This window comes from Oncorhynchus mykiss, chromosome 9 (genome assembly GCF_013265735.2).
Source record: "Oncorhynchus mykiss isolate Arlee chromosome 9, USDA_OmykA_1.1, whole genome shotgun sequence".
Classification (NCBI taxonomy): domain Eukaryota; kingdom Metazoa; phylum Chordata; class Actinopteri; order Salmoniformes; family Salmonidae; genus Oncorhynchus; species Oncorhynchus mykiss.
The window spans coordinates 18,953,185-18,971,995 of NC_048573.1; the positions used below are offsets into that span (position 1 = coordinate 18,953,185).

General features: G+C 43.5%; 1 protein-coding gene across 1 annotated transcript; it reads left to right on the top strand.

Annotated features, from left to right (window-relative positions):
• The first annotated feature begins 8,152 nt into the window (after positions 1–8,152).
• Positions 8,153–10,194, top strand: LOC110531667. Its single transcript, XM_021614986.2, has 4 exons — positions 8,153–8,545; positions 9,454–9,507; positions 9,763–9,867; positions 10,003–10,194. Exons 1-4 carry the CDS (start codon positions 8,479–8,481, stop codon positions 10,077–10,079), a joined length of 303 nt encoding a protein of 100 aa, XP_021470661.1. The 5' UTR covers positions 8,153–8,478; the 3' UTR covers positions 10,080–10,194.
• Positions 10,195–18,811: the final 8,617 nt, after the last annotated feature.

Sequence of the window (18,811 nt, forward strand, 5' to 3'; positions counted from 1 at the left end):
TATTACATAAATTCTTTGAAAAAATTTGCTAAAAATTGTATAAACCAAAACTGTATTTTGTTTTTTTTCAAATGTTGCCCTTCAGAAGCTTTAGAGACAAGCCACAGTGTACTTTTCCAAGTGCAGATATTACTGCCGTAGTGGACTAGGAGCGGAACACGTTTTAGTACAATTCATTCACAGTATAAGAACAGCTAAATAAAGCACAATGTACAAGCTTTAGATGCAAAGGTCTATAGAATCCTAGAATTCCGGCAATAGAATTGTCCTATTTGTGCCACGATGAGCGTTTCCATCTAATATGCAGGTCACTTGTAATATTGATGGATTAAGGCCAAATTGATTCAGTTGAGTTTGGCTTCGAAGAACTTCATGGTCACATGTGGTGTTTAGGAGATGGGTGAGAGGATGAGGGACACGGGACATTGTCTGTTATTATTCATATTATCATCCACGTCCTTGTCCCCTGGGTCCACTGGAAAGTGAGCAGTACTCATACAATTAGTGTTTAAGGTAGATAATAGCAGAATCATATTTTCTTCTTATTTGGATAAGATAAAGTTATGAAGTGATGGTTTTAAATGAATCTCTGATGCAAGATACACTCTTGTTCTATACTCACTAAAAACAGAAATGATCACAAAAGTACAATAGGGTATATCTCGCTCTAAAAATATGTGGGTATACAATGAGAACATATATATTTCCACTTAAGGCTACTCAACTTTCTAAGAATGACTAATTCGTCCGAGCTTGGGCACATGGTGCCCTAGTCTCTATGGGTTCAGTCTCTCTGTGCTACCACCTGGGTATGTCCCGGGTTGAACTGACCTGTTGGACCTGACTGTCTCGGGCCATTAGGTGGAATCAAATCTAGCATCCTGTACATCTCTACTCTACAGCAGGGAGCGCGCGCTCTTCTCCGTTTCATCCACTAGATGTCCTCCTTGATTCTCTCTTCTCACGTTGCCGGGGTTTACTTCCTCAACGGCATTAAAACAGTGTTCTGGGATTGTTTATAAGCGAAAGCAGCAGAAATAGCCCGTTGACACAACCTGTGGATGGGGAAATTGTTGCCATGAAAACATGGCGAGGCTACACGGACACACCTAGTGCCCAAATGGACGACTTAAGAAGCGCAGCTGAGAGTCGCGTGTGGAGACGAATGGATTGGGCTCAGGTTCAATCAGTCCTTATAAGCCCTTCCAAATTAGTTTATGCTGGCTAGCTGGCAACAACAGCAGCATGGCGCTAGTTACAACTTGTGAAAGTAAGTGATGTTTATTTCGATGGGCGAGGGGAAAATAACTTTGTAGCCTATTGCTCCACATCTCCAATTTTTTCCATGCCACTTAATTTTATTTAGATTAGGATAGCATCCTACACGATAAATAACTTTTAATATCGGTAGTAAACATCTGGATGTCACCGTGATACAGTCTACACTGCTCAATGGGTAGAGTTTGCGCTGCAAGCCGATAAAACAACACCGGACACAGTGCCCTTCGCTCCCGCTTGCCGCAGGATGCTGCATGGTGAAACACCGCTTTCCATTCATTTCAATGGAAGGGGGGTCTTGGGCGGTGCGAATGTGAAGGTGGCGGGGGAGGTGGTGAAAAATGTCAACTTTTCCCAACTTCATGCAAATCACCAGCGGTGACCGCTGGGCGATGACCAATCATATCGAGTGTGTCCCATGACGAATTTGACGGCTGAAGGCTGGAGACTCCAAAAGGCTGGAGACTTTCTTCAGCAAAGATGGCTGACAAAAATACTAGGATGGAAGCAAATGTAAGTGATTATAACGTCATAATGAATCATGTAAAAAATGGACAGTTGACAAGAATACGGTAGTTAACGTAGAGACAAAACATTTATCATAAAGTTAATTAACCAAAATTGCGATTTAGCAAGCTAGCTGGCTAACTTTTTTGGTGTTGTGACATGAGTATGACATTGTAAATGTGATGAAACAACCAGCAAACCGGGCTGTTGTCTTGTGAAACAGTGGATGTAAAGAATCTAGCTAGCTAAAGCATTTAATGCAAATTGAATGTACAATTTTGTAAGCTTGCCTTGCTGATATTTGCCATGCAATGCAGATACAGTTGAATTCCGAAAGTTTACATATACCTTAGCCAAATACATTTAAACTCGGTTTTTCACAAATCCTGACATTAAATCCTGGTAAAGATTCCCTGTCTTAGATCAGTTAGCATCACCACTTTATTTTAAGAATGTGAAATGTTAGAATAATAGGAGAGAGAACTATAAATTTAATATTTTATTTCTTTCGTCATATTCCCAGTGGGTCTGAAGTTTACATACACTCCATTAGTATTTGGTAGCGTTGCCTTTAAATTGTGGGTGAAACGTTCCGGGTAGCCTTCCACAAGCTTCCCACAATAAGTTGGGTGAATTTTGGCCCATTCCTCCTGACAGAGCTGGTGTAACTGAGTCAGGTTTGTAGGCCTCCTTGCTCGCACACGCTTTTTCAGTTCTGCCCACAAATTTTCTATAGAATTGAGTTCAGGCCTTTGTAATGGCCACGCCAATACCTTGACTTTGTTGTCCTTAAGCCATTTGCCACAACTTTGGAAGTTTGCTTGGGGTCATTGTCCATTTGGAAGACCCATTTGCGACCAAGCTTTAACTTCCTGACTGATGTCTTGAGATGTTGCTTCAATATATCCACATAATGTTCCTTCTTCATGATGCAATCTATTTTGTGAAGTGCACTAGTCCCTCCTGCAGCAAAGCATCCCCACAACATAATGCTGCCACAGTCGTGCTTCAAGGTTGGGATGGTGTTCTTCAGCTTGCAAGCTTCCCCCTTTTTCCTCCAAACAACAATGGTCATTATGGCCAAACAGTTCTATTTTTGTTTCATCAGACCAGAGGACATTTCTCCAAAAAGTACGATCTTTGTCCCCATGTGCAGTTGCAAACCGTAGTCTGACCTTTTTATGGCAGTTTTGGAGCAGTGGCTTCTTCCTTGCTGAGCAGCCTTTCAGGTTATGTCGATATAGGACTCGTTTTACTGTGGATATAGATCATTTTGTACCTGTTTCGTCACAAGGTCCTTTGCTGTTGTTCTGTGATTGATTTGCACTTTTCGCACCAAAGTACGTTCATCTCCAGGGGACAGAACACGTCTCCTTCCTGAGCAGTATGACGGCTGCTTGATCCCATGGTGTTTATACTTGCATACTATTGTTTGTACAGATGAATATGGTACCTTCAGGCATTTTGAAATTGCTCCCTAGGATGAACCAGACTTGTGGAGGTCTACAAAAAAATTCTGAGGTCTTGGCTTATTTCTTTTGATTTTCCAATGATGTCAAGCAAAGAGGCACTGAGTTTGAAGGTAGGCCTTGAAATACATCCACAGGTACACCTCCAATTGACTCAAATGATGTCAATTAGCCTATCAGACGCTTCTAAAGCCATGACATTATTTTCTGGAATTTTCCAAGCTGTTTAAAGGCACAGTCAACTTAGTGCATGTAAACTTCTGACCCACTGGAATTGTGGTACAGTGAATTATAAGTGAAATAATCTGTCTGTAAACAATTGTTAGAAAACATACTTGTGTCATGCTCAAAGTAGATGTCCTAACTGACATGCCAAAACTATAGATTGCTAACAAGAAATTTGTGGAGTGGTTGAAAAACGAGTTTTAATGACTCCAACCTAAGTGTATGAAACTTCCATGCAGACACAGCATCATTCAAAGACTGGAATATGATATTCCTGGTATTGGATATGACTGAAAAATGATCTCAAAGACATTCATACCTGAACTGCACCTTTATTTGCCAAGGTGAAGTACATGATCAGTGAATATATTAAATGTACAGGCTACAATATGCGGATCTCATGCATGGTAATAACTACATGTACTGTATATACGACTTTCATCCGTGGCAAAACGTTATATATTCTACTCAATCCATAGGCTTCATTAAAGTCATTCAAACTGTTTTGAAGTTGATACAACTGGCTATGATAGCTGAGGTTCATAGCTAGGTTCTGCACTAATATGTATACCAAACGTTTGGGTCCAAGCACAGATCGGCTAGATAGATAGCTACACATCCAAGCATACTGGTGTTTTTATCCTCCACTGCACAATCTATCTACAAAATCTATCTATCTACAAAATTGTACATTCAATTTGCAGTAAATGCTTTAGCTAGCTAGATTCTTTACATCCACTGTTTCACAAGACGAAAGCCTGGTTTCCTGGTTGTTTCAGGAGTCCCTAAAACATTAAACAACCAGAATTACAATGTCATACTCATGTCACAATACCAATAAAGCTAGCCAGTTAGCTGGCTAATGTTAGCTAGTCAGCTAGCTTGCTAAATCACAATTTTGTTAAATTAACTTTATGATAAAAAAAATATGCATAATCGTTTGTCTCTACATTAACTACCATATTCCTGTCAACTGTACATTTTTTGCATGATTCATTATGACGTTATAATCACTTACATTTGCTTCCATCCTAGTATTTTTGTCAGCCATCTTTGCTTATGAAAATCTCCAGCCTTGGGTCGCATAGCGTCAAATTTGTCATAGGAACCACTCGATATGATTGGTCATTGCCGGTGATTTGCATAAAGTTGGGAAAAGTTTATATTTTTCACCGCCTCCCACGCCACCTTTGCACCGCCCAAATGCGCCCCGCACTCTCCGCTTCTCACTGCTTTCCTTCCATTGAAATGAATGGGAAGCAGTGTTTCACCCACCGGCATCCTGTGCTAGTGTCACGACTCCCACCGCAGGTGGCTCCCTTCCCTTTTCCTTTTCTGTTTGTTTGGTCTTATTGGTTGCACCTGTCTCTTATTTTGTTTCTTGATTAATGTCTATTTAAGCCTGTTAGGCCCGCCTATTTTTGTGCGGGGTTGTTTTTCTGTTAGTCAGGTTGTGCGTGTTGGGTTGGACTATTTTCTGTCGATCTTTCACCCATTGTTTTGGGCATTTGTTTTGGGAATCCTAATAAAGTCGGTTTCCCCAGTATCCTCTGCACTCTGCATTTGACTCTGCACCCACCACTCCAGTGACAGAGTCAGCAGGAGCAGCTGCACCTCCTCTCCCATCCATGGAGGAGTGAGTCCTCCATCATATGGCCATTTTCCACCATATCGGTCAGCAATGGACCAGATGATGGAGAGGATGGACCGATGGGAGAGGAGTGGCCTCCCTACCTCACCGCCAGCACCACTTACCCCTCCTACGGCGTCCGGATCCGGTGCTCTGCGTCTGGCGCTCCCAGGGAGTACGATGGAACGGCGGCTGGGTACCAGGGGTTCTTACTACAGCTGGACCTGGCTACCGGTCATCCGACTCCCTCCGGGGAGGAGAGCGTGAGCGTCCTCGTCTCCTGTCTAACGGGTCGAGCCCTGGAGTGGGCCAACGCAGTGTGGAATGGCCCAGACTCGGCGAGGGATCACTCCCCCGAGTTCACCCTCCAGTTCCGGGCCGTGTTTGACCACCCACCGGAAGGCTGAGCGACAGGAGATGAGGAGCGCACAGGACTTTGCACTGGAGTTCCGGACCTTGGCCGATGGGGCGGGGTGGAACGACAGTGCCCTGATGGACCACTATCGCTGTAGCCTGCGGAAGGATGTCCGCCGGGAGCTAGCTTGTGGGGATTACACCCTCTCCCTCGACGAACTCATTGACATGTCCATCCGACTAGACAACCTGCTGGCTGCCCGGCGGCGTCCAGAACGGGCCCTGTTGGTTCCACCTCCAGGCCTCCCGCTCCAAGGGGGGACCGGAGGAGGAGGCTCCTCCTGCACCAGGTGTGGTCGTAGAGGACACACTGCCGATCGGTGCTGGAGGAGCTCATCTGGGAGTCGGGGTGGCAGGCAGAGCACACCTTGTTCACCCCCAGGTGAGTCAGCACTAGACTCATCCAGAGCTCCCTGTTTGTCATATGTACCTACTAATTTCTTTCTCTGAGTTTTCTCCCTCTCTATAGCATAAGGCGCTAGCCGATTCAGGCGCAGCTGGGAACTTTATGGATTGTGGGCTCGCGTTAAGGCTAGGGATTCCCCTGGTGGCGCTAGACCAACCTTTCCCCGTGCACTCCTTAGATAGCCGACCATTAGGGTCAGGGCTGTTCAGGGAGGCCACAGTTCGACTGGACATGGTAACGCAGGGGAATCATAAGGAGAGGATTAGTCTCTTCCTTATTGATTCACCTGCATTTCCAGTGGTGCTGGGAATTCCCTGGCTGGCTAATCACAATCCTGAGATTTCATGGAGACAGGGGGATCTCCGAGGGTGGTCAGAGGAGTGTTCAGGTAGGTGCATAGGAGTTTCCATCGGTGCGACGAAGGTGGAGAGTCCAGACCAGGTTTCCACTGTGCGCATTCCCTCTGAATATGTCGATTTGGCTATCGCCTTCAGTAAGAAGAGGGCGACCCAATTACCACCTCATCAACGAGGTGATTGCGCGACAAACCTGTACTTCCCAGGAGTCACGTGTACCCGTGGTCCCAGGAAGAGACCGTGGCTATGGAGACATATGTCACTGAATCTCTGGGACAGGGGTACATTCGGCCCTCCACGTCACCCGTCTCCTCAAGCTTCTTTTTTGTGAAGAAAAAGGAGGGAGGTCTGCGTCCGTGCATTGATTATAGAGGTCTAAATTCCATCACAGTGGGATTTAGTTACCCGCTACCTCTCATCGCCACGGTGGTGGAATCATTTCACGGGGTGCGTTTTTCCACAAAACTGGACATTAGGAGTGCGTATAATTTGGTGCGTATCCGGGAGGGAGATGAGTGGAAGACGCCGTTTAGAACCACATCTGGCCATTATGAGTACCTCGTCATGCCGTATAGGTTGAAGAATGCTCCAGCCGTTTTCCAATCTTTCGTAGATGAGACCCTCAGAGACCTACACGGGCAGGGTGTGGTGGTGTATATCGATGATATGCTGATCTATTCTGCCACACGCGCCGCGCACGTGTCTCTGGTGCGTAGGGTACTTGGGCGACTGCTGGAGCATGACCTGTACGTCAAGGCTGAGTGTGTGTTCTTCAAACAAGCCGTTTCCTTCCTGGGTTATCGCATTTCCACCTCTGGGGTGGTGATGGAGTGTGACAGCGTTAGAGCCGTGCGTAATTGGCCGAGGAGGTGCAGCGGTTTTTAGGGTTTGCCAATTACTACCGGAGGTTTATCAGGGGTTTTGGTCAGGGGCTGCGCCCATTATCTCACTGCTGAAGGTGTATCCATTGATACAGAACAGAAAGACTGAGCAACTGGGCCACGTCTCTGGCAACCGAACCGATAGAATGAACGACCGGTGTCAGGACTATATCTTGTGAAAGGATGAAATAGTATGAATACATTAATCAATATAACGTTTTTAATGAAAATATATCAATCATTATTTGAATATGTTGGTAACCCGATGTATAAAAGTGATAATGCCTTGAACCAGTGTTTGGAGGATATATTGGTATGGTTTGCCGGCCCTCGACTTCATCTCGGGCCTAACAACACCTGTGCAAATATATCCTCCGAACACCGGCTTCTCGGGCATTATCAATTAACTAGAACCAACCCGCTCCATCCACTCAATGCGTAATGAATGATGCGCGAACCACACAAAATAGGTGACTCATGTGGAGTTAGTTGCTCGTGTTTGCCAGATGCATTGAGGTCAAATGACAACATTTCATGGTAGCCCTTTAGCATCTATAAAGGATCTTTAGGCCTATGTAGAAAATTAAATGTTAATATTTCATTAAGAAATACTTTAAAACACAATAATAATAGGCCTAATGTGATCTAATTTCACAATTTTCATACGATTCAGAAGAGTTAGGCCCCAATGACCAAAAATACCTAATAGAAACAGATTGTGTTTAGAAAGTAACCTACAGGCCTATACCTTGCTTTTTAATAGTTACAAACTGAAAAACACATGGGTAAAAAAGCAAAGACTTAGCATTGGACAATGATCATCCACCTTGCAGATTGTAACTGTAATTGCAGAGATTTAATCTTTGCCAGATGAATAGAAACACTGTCCCAATCAGGCTCCACAACCACCACAACAACTCTTGAGTCCTCGAGGCTGACCGAAGAAGAGCCTTCATAGGAGTTTGTGTTTCACTTCCTCTTATGCTGCCCCATCTATCTCCATCATCATCGCATATCAGATGTTAGGGCATGCATGGTGGCAGAGAAAAACAAAAAGCCCATAAAACCTGTCCAGACTTATCTATCTAGCTCTCTGGCTGCAACACAAATAAGACGCATAGAGAGGTGATTATTGCCTGAGATTATAATGTAAATTGAACGGCTACGGATAGAGAAGAGCAGATGCTCTGAGCTTTCCTCCCAAGACCAAGACACTTCTACTACTACTACTACTACTATTCCACTTGAACACATTACCAAGAAAAGAGACAGCACTGCTCTACTTTGTCCAGTATCCACGGCTGCCATCATCATGTCCAAGCTCATCTGTGTGGCTCTCCTACTGGTCTTTCTGGTCTCCATTTGGTGCCACAACACAGGTGAATATGCAGAATACTTTATGTGGGTTTACAATATAGGTGATATCAGCTTCATGTCACACTTGAACAGTGGTGTAAAGTACTTAAGTAAAAATACTTTAGAGTACAACTTAAGTAGTTTTAATGGGTAGCTGTACTTTACTATTTAGAATTTTGACAACTTTTACTTTTACTTCACTACATTCTTAAAGAAAATAAGGTCCTTTTTACTCCATACATTTTCCCTGACACCCAAAAGTATTAGTTATATTTTGAATGCTTAGCAGGACAGGAAAATGGTCCAATTCATGCACTTATCACGAGAACATCCCTGGTCATCCCTACTGCCTCTGATCTGGCAGACTCACTAAACACACATGCTTCATTTGTCAATTATATCTGAGTGTTGGAGTGTGCCCCTTGCTATCTGTTAATTTTTTTTAAGTGGTGCTGTCTGGTTTGCTTACTATAGGGAATTTGAAATTATTTATACTTTTACTTTTGATACTTAAGTATATTTTAGCAATTCCATTAACTTTTGATACTTAAGTATATTTAAAACCAAATACTTTTAGACTTCTACTTTAGTAGTATTTTACTGGGTGACTTTCACTTTTACTTGAGTCATTCTCTATTAAAGTATCTTTAGTTTTACTCAAGTATGACAATTGGGTATTTTTCCAGCAGTGCACTTGAATTAAACAACAAAGTATTTGTTGTCTGCATATAGTCAATTCTGTACAGATAGATTTATCATGCCTGAACACTACTAGGTCAATGACTAACAGATCTTTTACAGTTAAATGCACCTTTTGAATGAACTGTTGTTTTCTCAAGGGTTACTCAGTAATGAATTGTTGCAGTAGTTCAACATTTATGACAAAATGGGACCAATGATTAAGTTAACTCTTCCTCCACTCTGTGTATAGTCTCTTCTACCAAATGGTCTGTGAGGGACGTGCTCCGTAAGTGTCGGTGCAAAGGTGAGCATGCCTATTTAGTAAATGCCAATGGTAACAGATTCATTGTATTTGTTGACTATAAAGCAATTACTGTAAGTTAACACCACTGCCTAATTAAAAACTTTAACTCAAACTTAAACTTAATTCTGTACAGTCTCCTACAAAGGTTATCATCATCATCATCCTCACTTGCATACTTATGATGACTTATTGAATATGATATGAATATAAAGAGACGTGTGTAATTTAGAACTGTGGATTTCATTCTCTCTCCAGTTCTTCCCAATGGGAGAGAGATCTGCCGCAAGCCACTCTTTCCCAAAACCCCTGAGGAGACAAAGCAACTGATTAAATGCTTCTGCAGGAAATATAAGTTGTATAGTGAGTATACTGTGTGTGTGTGTGTGTGTGTGTGTGTGTGTGTGTGTGTGTGTGTGTGTGTGTGTGTGTGTGTGTGTGTGTGTAGTTGTTTTTTGCTTTCTATAACTTTGTCTGCCTGTCTTTCTGTCTTTGTAGAACACAGTGCAAAGCTGAACTTAGAGACAAAGCGGGACTTGGAGAAATGTTCATTTATCTGGTCCAACCCCTTCTGAGGATGAGAGGGCAAGGGGGTGAACAAATGATTTTAAATCATTGTTACACCAGCATAATCAGTCTTTTAAACATGTCAATCGAATAAATAAATGATTTTTCTGTATTATCAATTCACATGTTGTGTTTGTATTCATTTTTGTGTATGTGTGTTGCGTTTTAGTCACAGTGTGAAAACATAATCACAACTTATTCAATCATGTTTTGCATGCAGAGCCCCTATACAATACAGATAGATGAGTGCTTACAGTAGGTTTCACTGTGTCGGGTTGTCACACTCTAGAGCCCTTTTTATACCTGCCGTTAACATGCGTCCCTTCGTCCTGATCTTGACCTGAACTTGTCTGTTTAAACTTATGAGATGCGTATTTTAATCGTCTACACCTGTCTGAAAAAATTGGGCACAATAAGAATGTGGACAAGATCAACTAACTAAAAACAAACTAGGTTTACCTTTTTGCCTGTGGATTACTCGTCAGAGTAGAGAAATACACTATTTTGTATGACTCCAGGTCAAAATTCAGGTAAAATAATGACCCAATCTCCAAGGATATGTACATTCATGTTTATTGTGTGTTTTGACCTGCCCCCAAATTAATATAGTTGGTTCACAGTTTGTTCTGATATTTTAACCTGCATGTCAGATTACAGACTCACACCATTGGGCTTTGGCACTAGAGTTACATCTCTCTCTCTCACTCAATCACTCAATCACTCTCAAATCATTGTTGCATGAACAGGCCTTCATGGTCAAATTGCTGCAAAGAAAGCACCACTAAAGGACACAAATACTAAGAAGAGATGTGCTTGGGCCAAGAAACATGAGCAATGGACATTAGAAAGGTGGAAATCTGTCCTTTGGTCAGATTCAATTTGAGATATTTGGTTCCAACCGCTGTGTCTTTGTGAGACGCAGATTAGGTGAACAGATGATCTCTGCATTGGTCGTTCCAACCGTGAAGCATGGAGGAGTGATGGTGTGAGGGTGCTTTGCTGGTGACACTGTCAGTGATTTGTTTAGAATTCAAGGCACACTTAATCAGCATGGTTACCACAGCATTCTGCAGCGAAACTCCATCCCATCTGGTTTGCGCTTAGTGGGACTATCATTTGTTTTTCAACAGGACAATGACCCAACACACCTCCAGGCTGTGTAAGGGCTATTTTACCAGGAAGGGGAGTGATGGAGTGCTGCATCAACTGTTGGAAAAGCATTTATCATGAAGCTGGTTGAGAGAATGCCAAGAGTGTGCAAAGCTGTCATCAAGACAAAGGGTGGCTACTTTGAAGAATCTCAAATATAAGATATATTTTTATTTGTTTAACACTTTTTTGGTAACTACATGATTCCATATGTGTTATTTTATAGTTTTTATTTTGCAATGTAGAAAATAGTAAAAATAAAGAAAAACTCTTGAATGAGTAGGTGTCCGAACTTTTGACTGGTACTGTGCATAAATTCCTTACATCATATGATGCTGTACTTACTATAAAGTCAGACACCTTTGGTCATTCATAACACATACATAAAGGCTTAATGATATAAATACACATTTATTAATACTTATTACTAACAGCTAAAACAAAAAAATATTAAAGACATGTTTTGAACATACATTTCCTTTTATTAGTTTTTTTTTTCAGCGATCACTGCCTCATTGCCTGCGTCTGTAATGGGTCTGCGGTGAAATGACCACCCCTCATCACTGTCAAACTCTCCCTAAAACACTTCAGCGAGCAGGCCTTTCTAATCGACCGGCCCAGGTATCTTGGAAGGATATTGACCTCATTTCGTCAGTAGAGGATGCCTGGTTATTCTTTAAAAGTGCTTTCCTCGCCATCTTAAATAAGCACGCCCCATTCCAAAAATGTAGAACCAGGAACAGATATAGCCCTTGGTTCACTCCAGGCCTGACTGCCCTTGACCAGCACAAACATATCCTGTGGCGTACTGCATTAGCATCGAACAGCCCCCGCGATATGCAACTTTTCTGGGAAGTTAGGAACAAATATACACAGGCAGATAGGAAAGCAAAGGCTAGCTTTTTCAAACAGAAATTTGCATCCTGTAGCACAAACTCCCCAAAATTCTGGGACATTGTAAAGTCCATGGAAAATAAGAGCACCTCCTCCCAGCTGCCCACTGCACTGAGGCAAGGAAACACTGTCATCACCGATAAATCTGCGATAATTGATCATTTCAATAAGCATTTTTCTACGGCTGGCCGTGCTTTAAACCTGGCAACCCCTATCAACAGCCCTGCACCCTCCTGCGCCCCCCATAGCAACTTGCTCAAGCCTCACCCATTTCTCCTTCACCCAAATGATATTCTGAAAGAACTGCACAATCTGGACCCTCTCTTTCTGAAATTATCAACCGAAATGGTTGCAACCCCTATTATTACCCTGTTCAACTTCTCTTTCGTATCGTCTGAGATCCCCAAAGATTGGAAAGCTGCCGCGGTCATCCCCCCATCAAAGGGGGAGACACTAGGCCCAAACTGCTCCAGATCTATATCTATCCTACCCTGCCTTTCTAAGGTCTTTGAAAGCCAAGTTAACAAACAGATCACCTACCATTTTGAATCCCACCGTACCTTCTCCGCTATGCAATCGGGTTTCCGAGCTGGTCATGGGTGCACCTCAGCCACCATCGACCTGGCCAAGGCTTTCAACTCTGTCAACCACCACATTCTTATCGGCAGACTCAACAGCCTTGGTTTCTCAAATGCCTCGCCTGGTTCACCAACTACTTCTCAGACAGAGTTCCATTGTCCGGGCCTGTTGTCCGGGCCTCTGGCAGTCTCTATGGGGGTGCCACAGGGTTCAATCCTCGGGCCGACTCTTTTCGCTGTATACATCAATGATGTCGTCTTGCTGCTGGTGATTCTCTGATCCACCTCTACACAGACGACACCATTCTGTATACTTCTGGCCCTTCTTTGGACACTGTTTTAATGCTATGCTAGTCTATAATAAACTTACACAAATGCTTGTCTAGCTTTGGCTGTAAAGTATATTTTGACAGGGTGATTAACAAAAGGCTAAGCTGTGTTCCAATATATTTCACTTGTGATTTTCATGAATAGGAAGATTTTCTAGGAAGATTTATGTCCGTTGCGTTATGTTAATTAGTGTCAGGCGATGATTACGCTCCCGGACCCGGGATGGGGAGTCACAAGATTAAAGTAACAACAAAGAAAGTTAGCAGGTCTGTTAGGAAACGCCTTTGTCACACCATCTGGATATGGGGATTTCTGTGCTGTGCCAGAAACTGTAAATGTGAAGATGGGAAACTGAGACATGGCTGTATCTAGGGGGATTTAAATTTTGCTGAGTCTGCTAGTTTGCACAATTTCGACTAGCTAGCAACTGCTGTGAATTCACCAAAATTATTTTAAATAACAACTGAGGTAGCTACAGTATATAATCTAACACTTAGCTACGATAAACTAATTTCAATTACAATAAATAAAGGCTAAACTTGCTTTTTTCTGTCCAGTGGCAGCATAACTGGGCCGTTTGATTTGCGAACACATCACATGATAAGCATCTCATCAGCAACACTAATACATACTTCTGGGTCACAGAATAGTAGAAAAGTGTCAATAACCATTCATGATATATGAAACATAATTCTCTAACCATGAACAATTATTCCTATTTGGGTTTTGGGTTTCACCTGTCTTTGTGCTTTGGGTTTTAAAACATGTTCCAAGTTCAAATAAATTCCACCAATGCAAACCACTGTATATGTAATACATATTGGCTTAGATTAAGAACCATTCTGGGTGCTGTCACACCCTGATTGGTTTCACCTGTCTTGGTGCTTGTCTCCGCCCCCTCCAGGTGTCACCTATCTTCCCCATTATCCACTGTGTATTTATACCTGTGTTCTCTGTTTGTCTGTTGCCAGTTCATCTTGTCTTGTCAGGTCTTACCAGCATGTGTTCCTGTCTTCCTGCCTTTTCAAGTTTCTGTTTCCTAGTTTCCCCGGTTCTGACCATTCTGCCTGTCTTGACCCAGAGTCTGTCTGTCGTTCAGTACCTGCATGACTGTGAACCGATTACAAACCTCTGCCTGCCCTGACCCCGAGCCTGACTGCTGTTCTGTACCTCATTGACAATGCCCTGATTACGGACCTCTGCCTGCCCTGACTTGTCTTTTGCCTGCTCCCTGTTTAGGTCAATTAACATCTGTGATTCTAGCTGTCTGCATCTGGGTCTTATCCTGAGTTCTGATAGTATGAACTGGCCATTACTGACCCAGCAGATTCAGACCAGCTCCACAATGCTGTCTCAGAGCAAGGAGCCACCATTGGAAGACATGAGGAGTTACTGCACTGCCTTATGGAGGGACTCCATACCCTGGTGGAACGACATGACCAGGCGTTCGATACATTGCTTGAGCAATTCAAGAGATTCTCTACAAGGTAGTAAGCCACATCAGTAATGCCCCAGACTCTCAGCAACCCTGCCACCAGTGGCGCCTCTTCCCAGCCTACCCCAGTGTCTCGAGAACCCCGCTTACCACCTCCGGAGCGTTACGCTGGAGATTCTGGAACCTGCCGGGCCTTTCTCTTCCAGTGCTCCCTCGTTTTCGAGCTGTAGCCTTCTTTGTTCCCCTCGGACCGCTCGAGGATAGGGTACATTATAACGCTTATGTCAGGGAGGGCACATGCCTGGGCTACGGCGGTGTGGGAGCAACAGTCCGCCGTCTACCTCAGCATGCAGAAGTTTGTGGCGGAAGTACGGAAGGTGTTTGAGTCTCCATTGTCCAGGAGAGAGGCTGCTCGTAAACTGCTCTACCTACGTCAAGATGCCCGTAGTGTGGCATACTATGCGGTGGATTTTCGCACATTGGTGGCTGGGAGTATCTGGAACCCGGAAGCATTGTTTGACATGTTCTTTCACGGATTTCACCTCTCACGGAGGTGATCAAAGATGAGCTCGCAGCCCGGGAGTTGCCCATGGACCTCGACTCCCTCATAGCCTTGACCATCCGGATCGATGGGCGGCTACGAGAATGTAGGAGGGAGAGGGAATCTGTCCCCTGTCACCTTCACTCACCCTCGAACCCCTGAAGGCATTTCCGAGAGACTCCAACATCACCCGAGTGCTCACGGGAATCACAGAGGGCGGTCGACTCGCCTCCTACAGAGCTCAAGCTACTGGGAAGGGCTCGATTGTCTCCAGATGAAAGTTTACGCAGACTGAACACCAGAAGCTGTATGTATTGCGGGACTACAGGACACTATATTTCCACCCGTCCATTGAAAGACCAGGCTCATCAGTAGGCACGAGTACTCTGGTGAGCTGTACAGGGATTTTCCAATCTCCCATTACTCGCACCCCTCTCCATGCCACCCTGTTATGGGATGACCAGGCCAAATCACTCCTGGTGCTCATTGATTTTCTGGGGCCAATGAAAGCTTTATCGATGCTACCTTAGTGTTGGAGCTTGGTATCACCACTCAGCCCTTCTCCATCCCCATGGATGTCAGAGCACTGGATGGGTGAAATACTGGCAGAGTGACCAGCAATACAATTCCTATTGACCTACGAGTATCAGGGAATCACAGTGAATGTATGCAGTTCCTGCTCATCGAGTCTCCCCATGTACCTGTTTTGGTGTCACACCCTTTTTATGTCTCTATTTTGGTTTGGTCAGGGTGTGATTTGGGTGGGCATTCTATGTCATTTTCTATGTTTTGTATTTCTTTCTTTTGGCCGGGTATGGTTCTCAATCAGGGACAGCTGTCTATCATTGTCTCTGATTGGGAACCATACTTAGGTAGCTTTTTCCCACATGGATTTTGTGGATAGTTATTTTCTGTTCAGTGTTTGCACCTTATGGGACAGTTTCGGTTTAATTTATTCTCTTGTTATTTTGTATTAGTGTTCAGTTCAATAAACAAACATGAACCCTTACCACGCTGCGCTTTGGTCCGACTACTCTTCCTACCCTTCCTCACCTCAAAGCCGTTACATTTGGGATATTCATGGCTCCAGAAGCACAATCCCCTGATCAACTGGTCTACTGGTGCTACTGTGGGTTGGAGACCGTGCTGCCATGCTCATGCTCTTCGCCCATCTGCCTCCCCCGCCGGCGCAGGGTTCTTCTTTGTGGAGAAGAAGGACCAAACCCTGCACCCGCGTATCGACTACAGGGGCCTCAATGATATCATGGTAAAAAAAACATTACCCTCTACCACTCATCTCCTTGGCTGTCGAACCTTTTCGGGGAGCGACCATCTTCTCCAAGTTGGACCTTCGGAACACCTACCATCTGGTTCGGATATGGGAAGGAGATGAGTGGAAGACTTCCTTTAACATGGCTAGCTGGCACTATAAGTACTTAATTATGCCATTCGGGCTGACCAATGCTCCTGCTGTGTTCCAGGCCCTGGTCAACGATGTGCTCCAGGACATGCTGAACCGGTTCGTGTTTGTGTACCTCGACAATATCTTGGTCTTTTCCCGGTCAGCTCAAGAACACATCCTCCACATCTGACAAGTCCTTCAGCATCTCCTGGAGAACCAGCTTTTCATTGACCTCTCTGATACAAGTGGGACGGTAGCGTCCCACCTCGACAACGGCCAGTGAAATTGCAGGGCACCAAATTCAAAAAAACAGTATTCCCATAATTAAAATTCCTCAAACATACAAGTATTATACACCGTTTTAAAGATAAATGTCTTGTAAATCCAACCACAGTGTCCGGTTTTAAAAAGGCTTTACTGCGAAAGCACACCATGCGATTATGTTAGGTCAGCCAGCGCCTAGCCACAGAAAACCATACAGCCATTTTCCAGCCAAAGGAGAGGTGTCACAAAATTCAGAAATAGCGTTAAAATTATTCACTTACCTTTGATGATCTTCATCTGATGGCACTCCCAGGTCTCCATGTTAGACAACAAATGTTCATTTTGTTCGATAAAGTTCATCTTATGTCCAAATACCTACTTTTTGTTTACGCGTTTAGTCCTGTAATCCAAATGCACAATGCGCGGGCACTAAGTCCAGATAAAAAGTCTAAATTGTTCCATTACAGTTTGTAGAAACATGTCAAACGATGTACAGAATCAATCTTTAGGATGTTTTTATCATAAATCTTCAATAATATTTCAACTGGACAATTCCTTTGTCTTTAGAAATGAAAGGGAACGGAGCTCATGCTCACAGCCGCGCGCGTGACTAAACTAAAGGCTTTCAACCAGACCACTGGTTCAAACAGCTCTTATTCCCTCCCCCTTCGCAGTAGAAGTCTGAAATAACGTTCTAAAGACTGTTGACATCTAGTGGAAGCTTTCTGACCCCATAGACACAGTATATTGGATAGGCAATCACTTGAAAAACTACAAACCTCAGATTTCCCACTTCCTGGATGGATTTTCCTCAGGTTTTTGCCTGCCATATCAGTTATGTTATACTCACAGACATTATTTTAACAGTTTTGGAAACTTTAGAGTGTTTTCTATCCAAATCTACCAATTACATGCATATTCTAGCTTCTGGGCCAGAGTAGGCAGTTAAATTTGGGCACGCTTTTCATCCAAAATTCTGAATGCTGCCCCCTACCCTAGTGAAGTCAAAACGTAGAAATGTGAGTTCCATTGCTCCAATATCTCCTTCCTTGGATACGTCATCGCTGCAGAACATATACAGATGGATCCAGACAAGGTGAGAGCGATGGTAGATTGGCCTCAACCCACATCCAGAGTGCAGCTGCAACATTTCCTGGGGTTTCTAACTTCTACCGCCACTTCATCCGAGGTTTCCTTCCCTCATCTCAGCACTCACCTCTCCCAAGGTTCCCTTCACATGGTCGCCAGCAGCTGACCAGGTGTTCTCGGACGTCAAACGTCGATTCACTACAGCCCCCATCTTAGTCCATCCGGACCCATCCCGTCGGTTTGTGGTGGAGGTCGACGCCTCAGATGTCGGAGTGGGGGCCGTCCTGTCCTGGCCGGGACCAAAAGCTGCACCCCTGCTCTTTCCTCTCCCATCGTCTTAACCCTGCTGAGAGAAATTATGATGTGGAAAATCGAGAACTCCTTGCCATCAAGATAGTGTGACTTACAGTCATGCGTGAATACATTTTTACATATGGGTTTGTCCTGGGAATTTAACCCAATATCCTGGCATTGCAATGCTCTACCAATATGCATTACAGGGTTAGAGATGCTTTTTGGGGCCTCAATTCAATATGATTTATAAGGCCTATATTAAGCAGTGTTTATCTCACCCTTTTTAAAGCACAAATTTATATCATATTTGACATAGTGGGTTATGTCACATTTGACATGGGTGGTTATCCCACACCCTTTATAAAGCATGACCTGTGGTTATAGATGATTTGTAACACATGTATGTAGTGTTTATGAAGGATTTATGAAGCCTTTATAAGCTGCATGTCATTTAAAGCGTGACCACATTATAATCTTATTTACAATAAAAATGACTACAAAATGACACAATACATAATTTACCATTCATTTCTATTGTGCAGAAAATAATCTAAAACACAACTAAAAAAACAGCAAATGTGTAGAGCCACAAGCTTGATGTAGTCATTGCATGCTATGAATATGGGACCAAATACTACAGTTTTGACTACTTTAATACACATATAAATTAATTTGTCACAATATTTTTGGTCCTCTAAAATGGAGGGACTATGTACAAAAAGTGCTTTTCACCCGATATGGATTAAAATACCTTCAAATTAAAG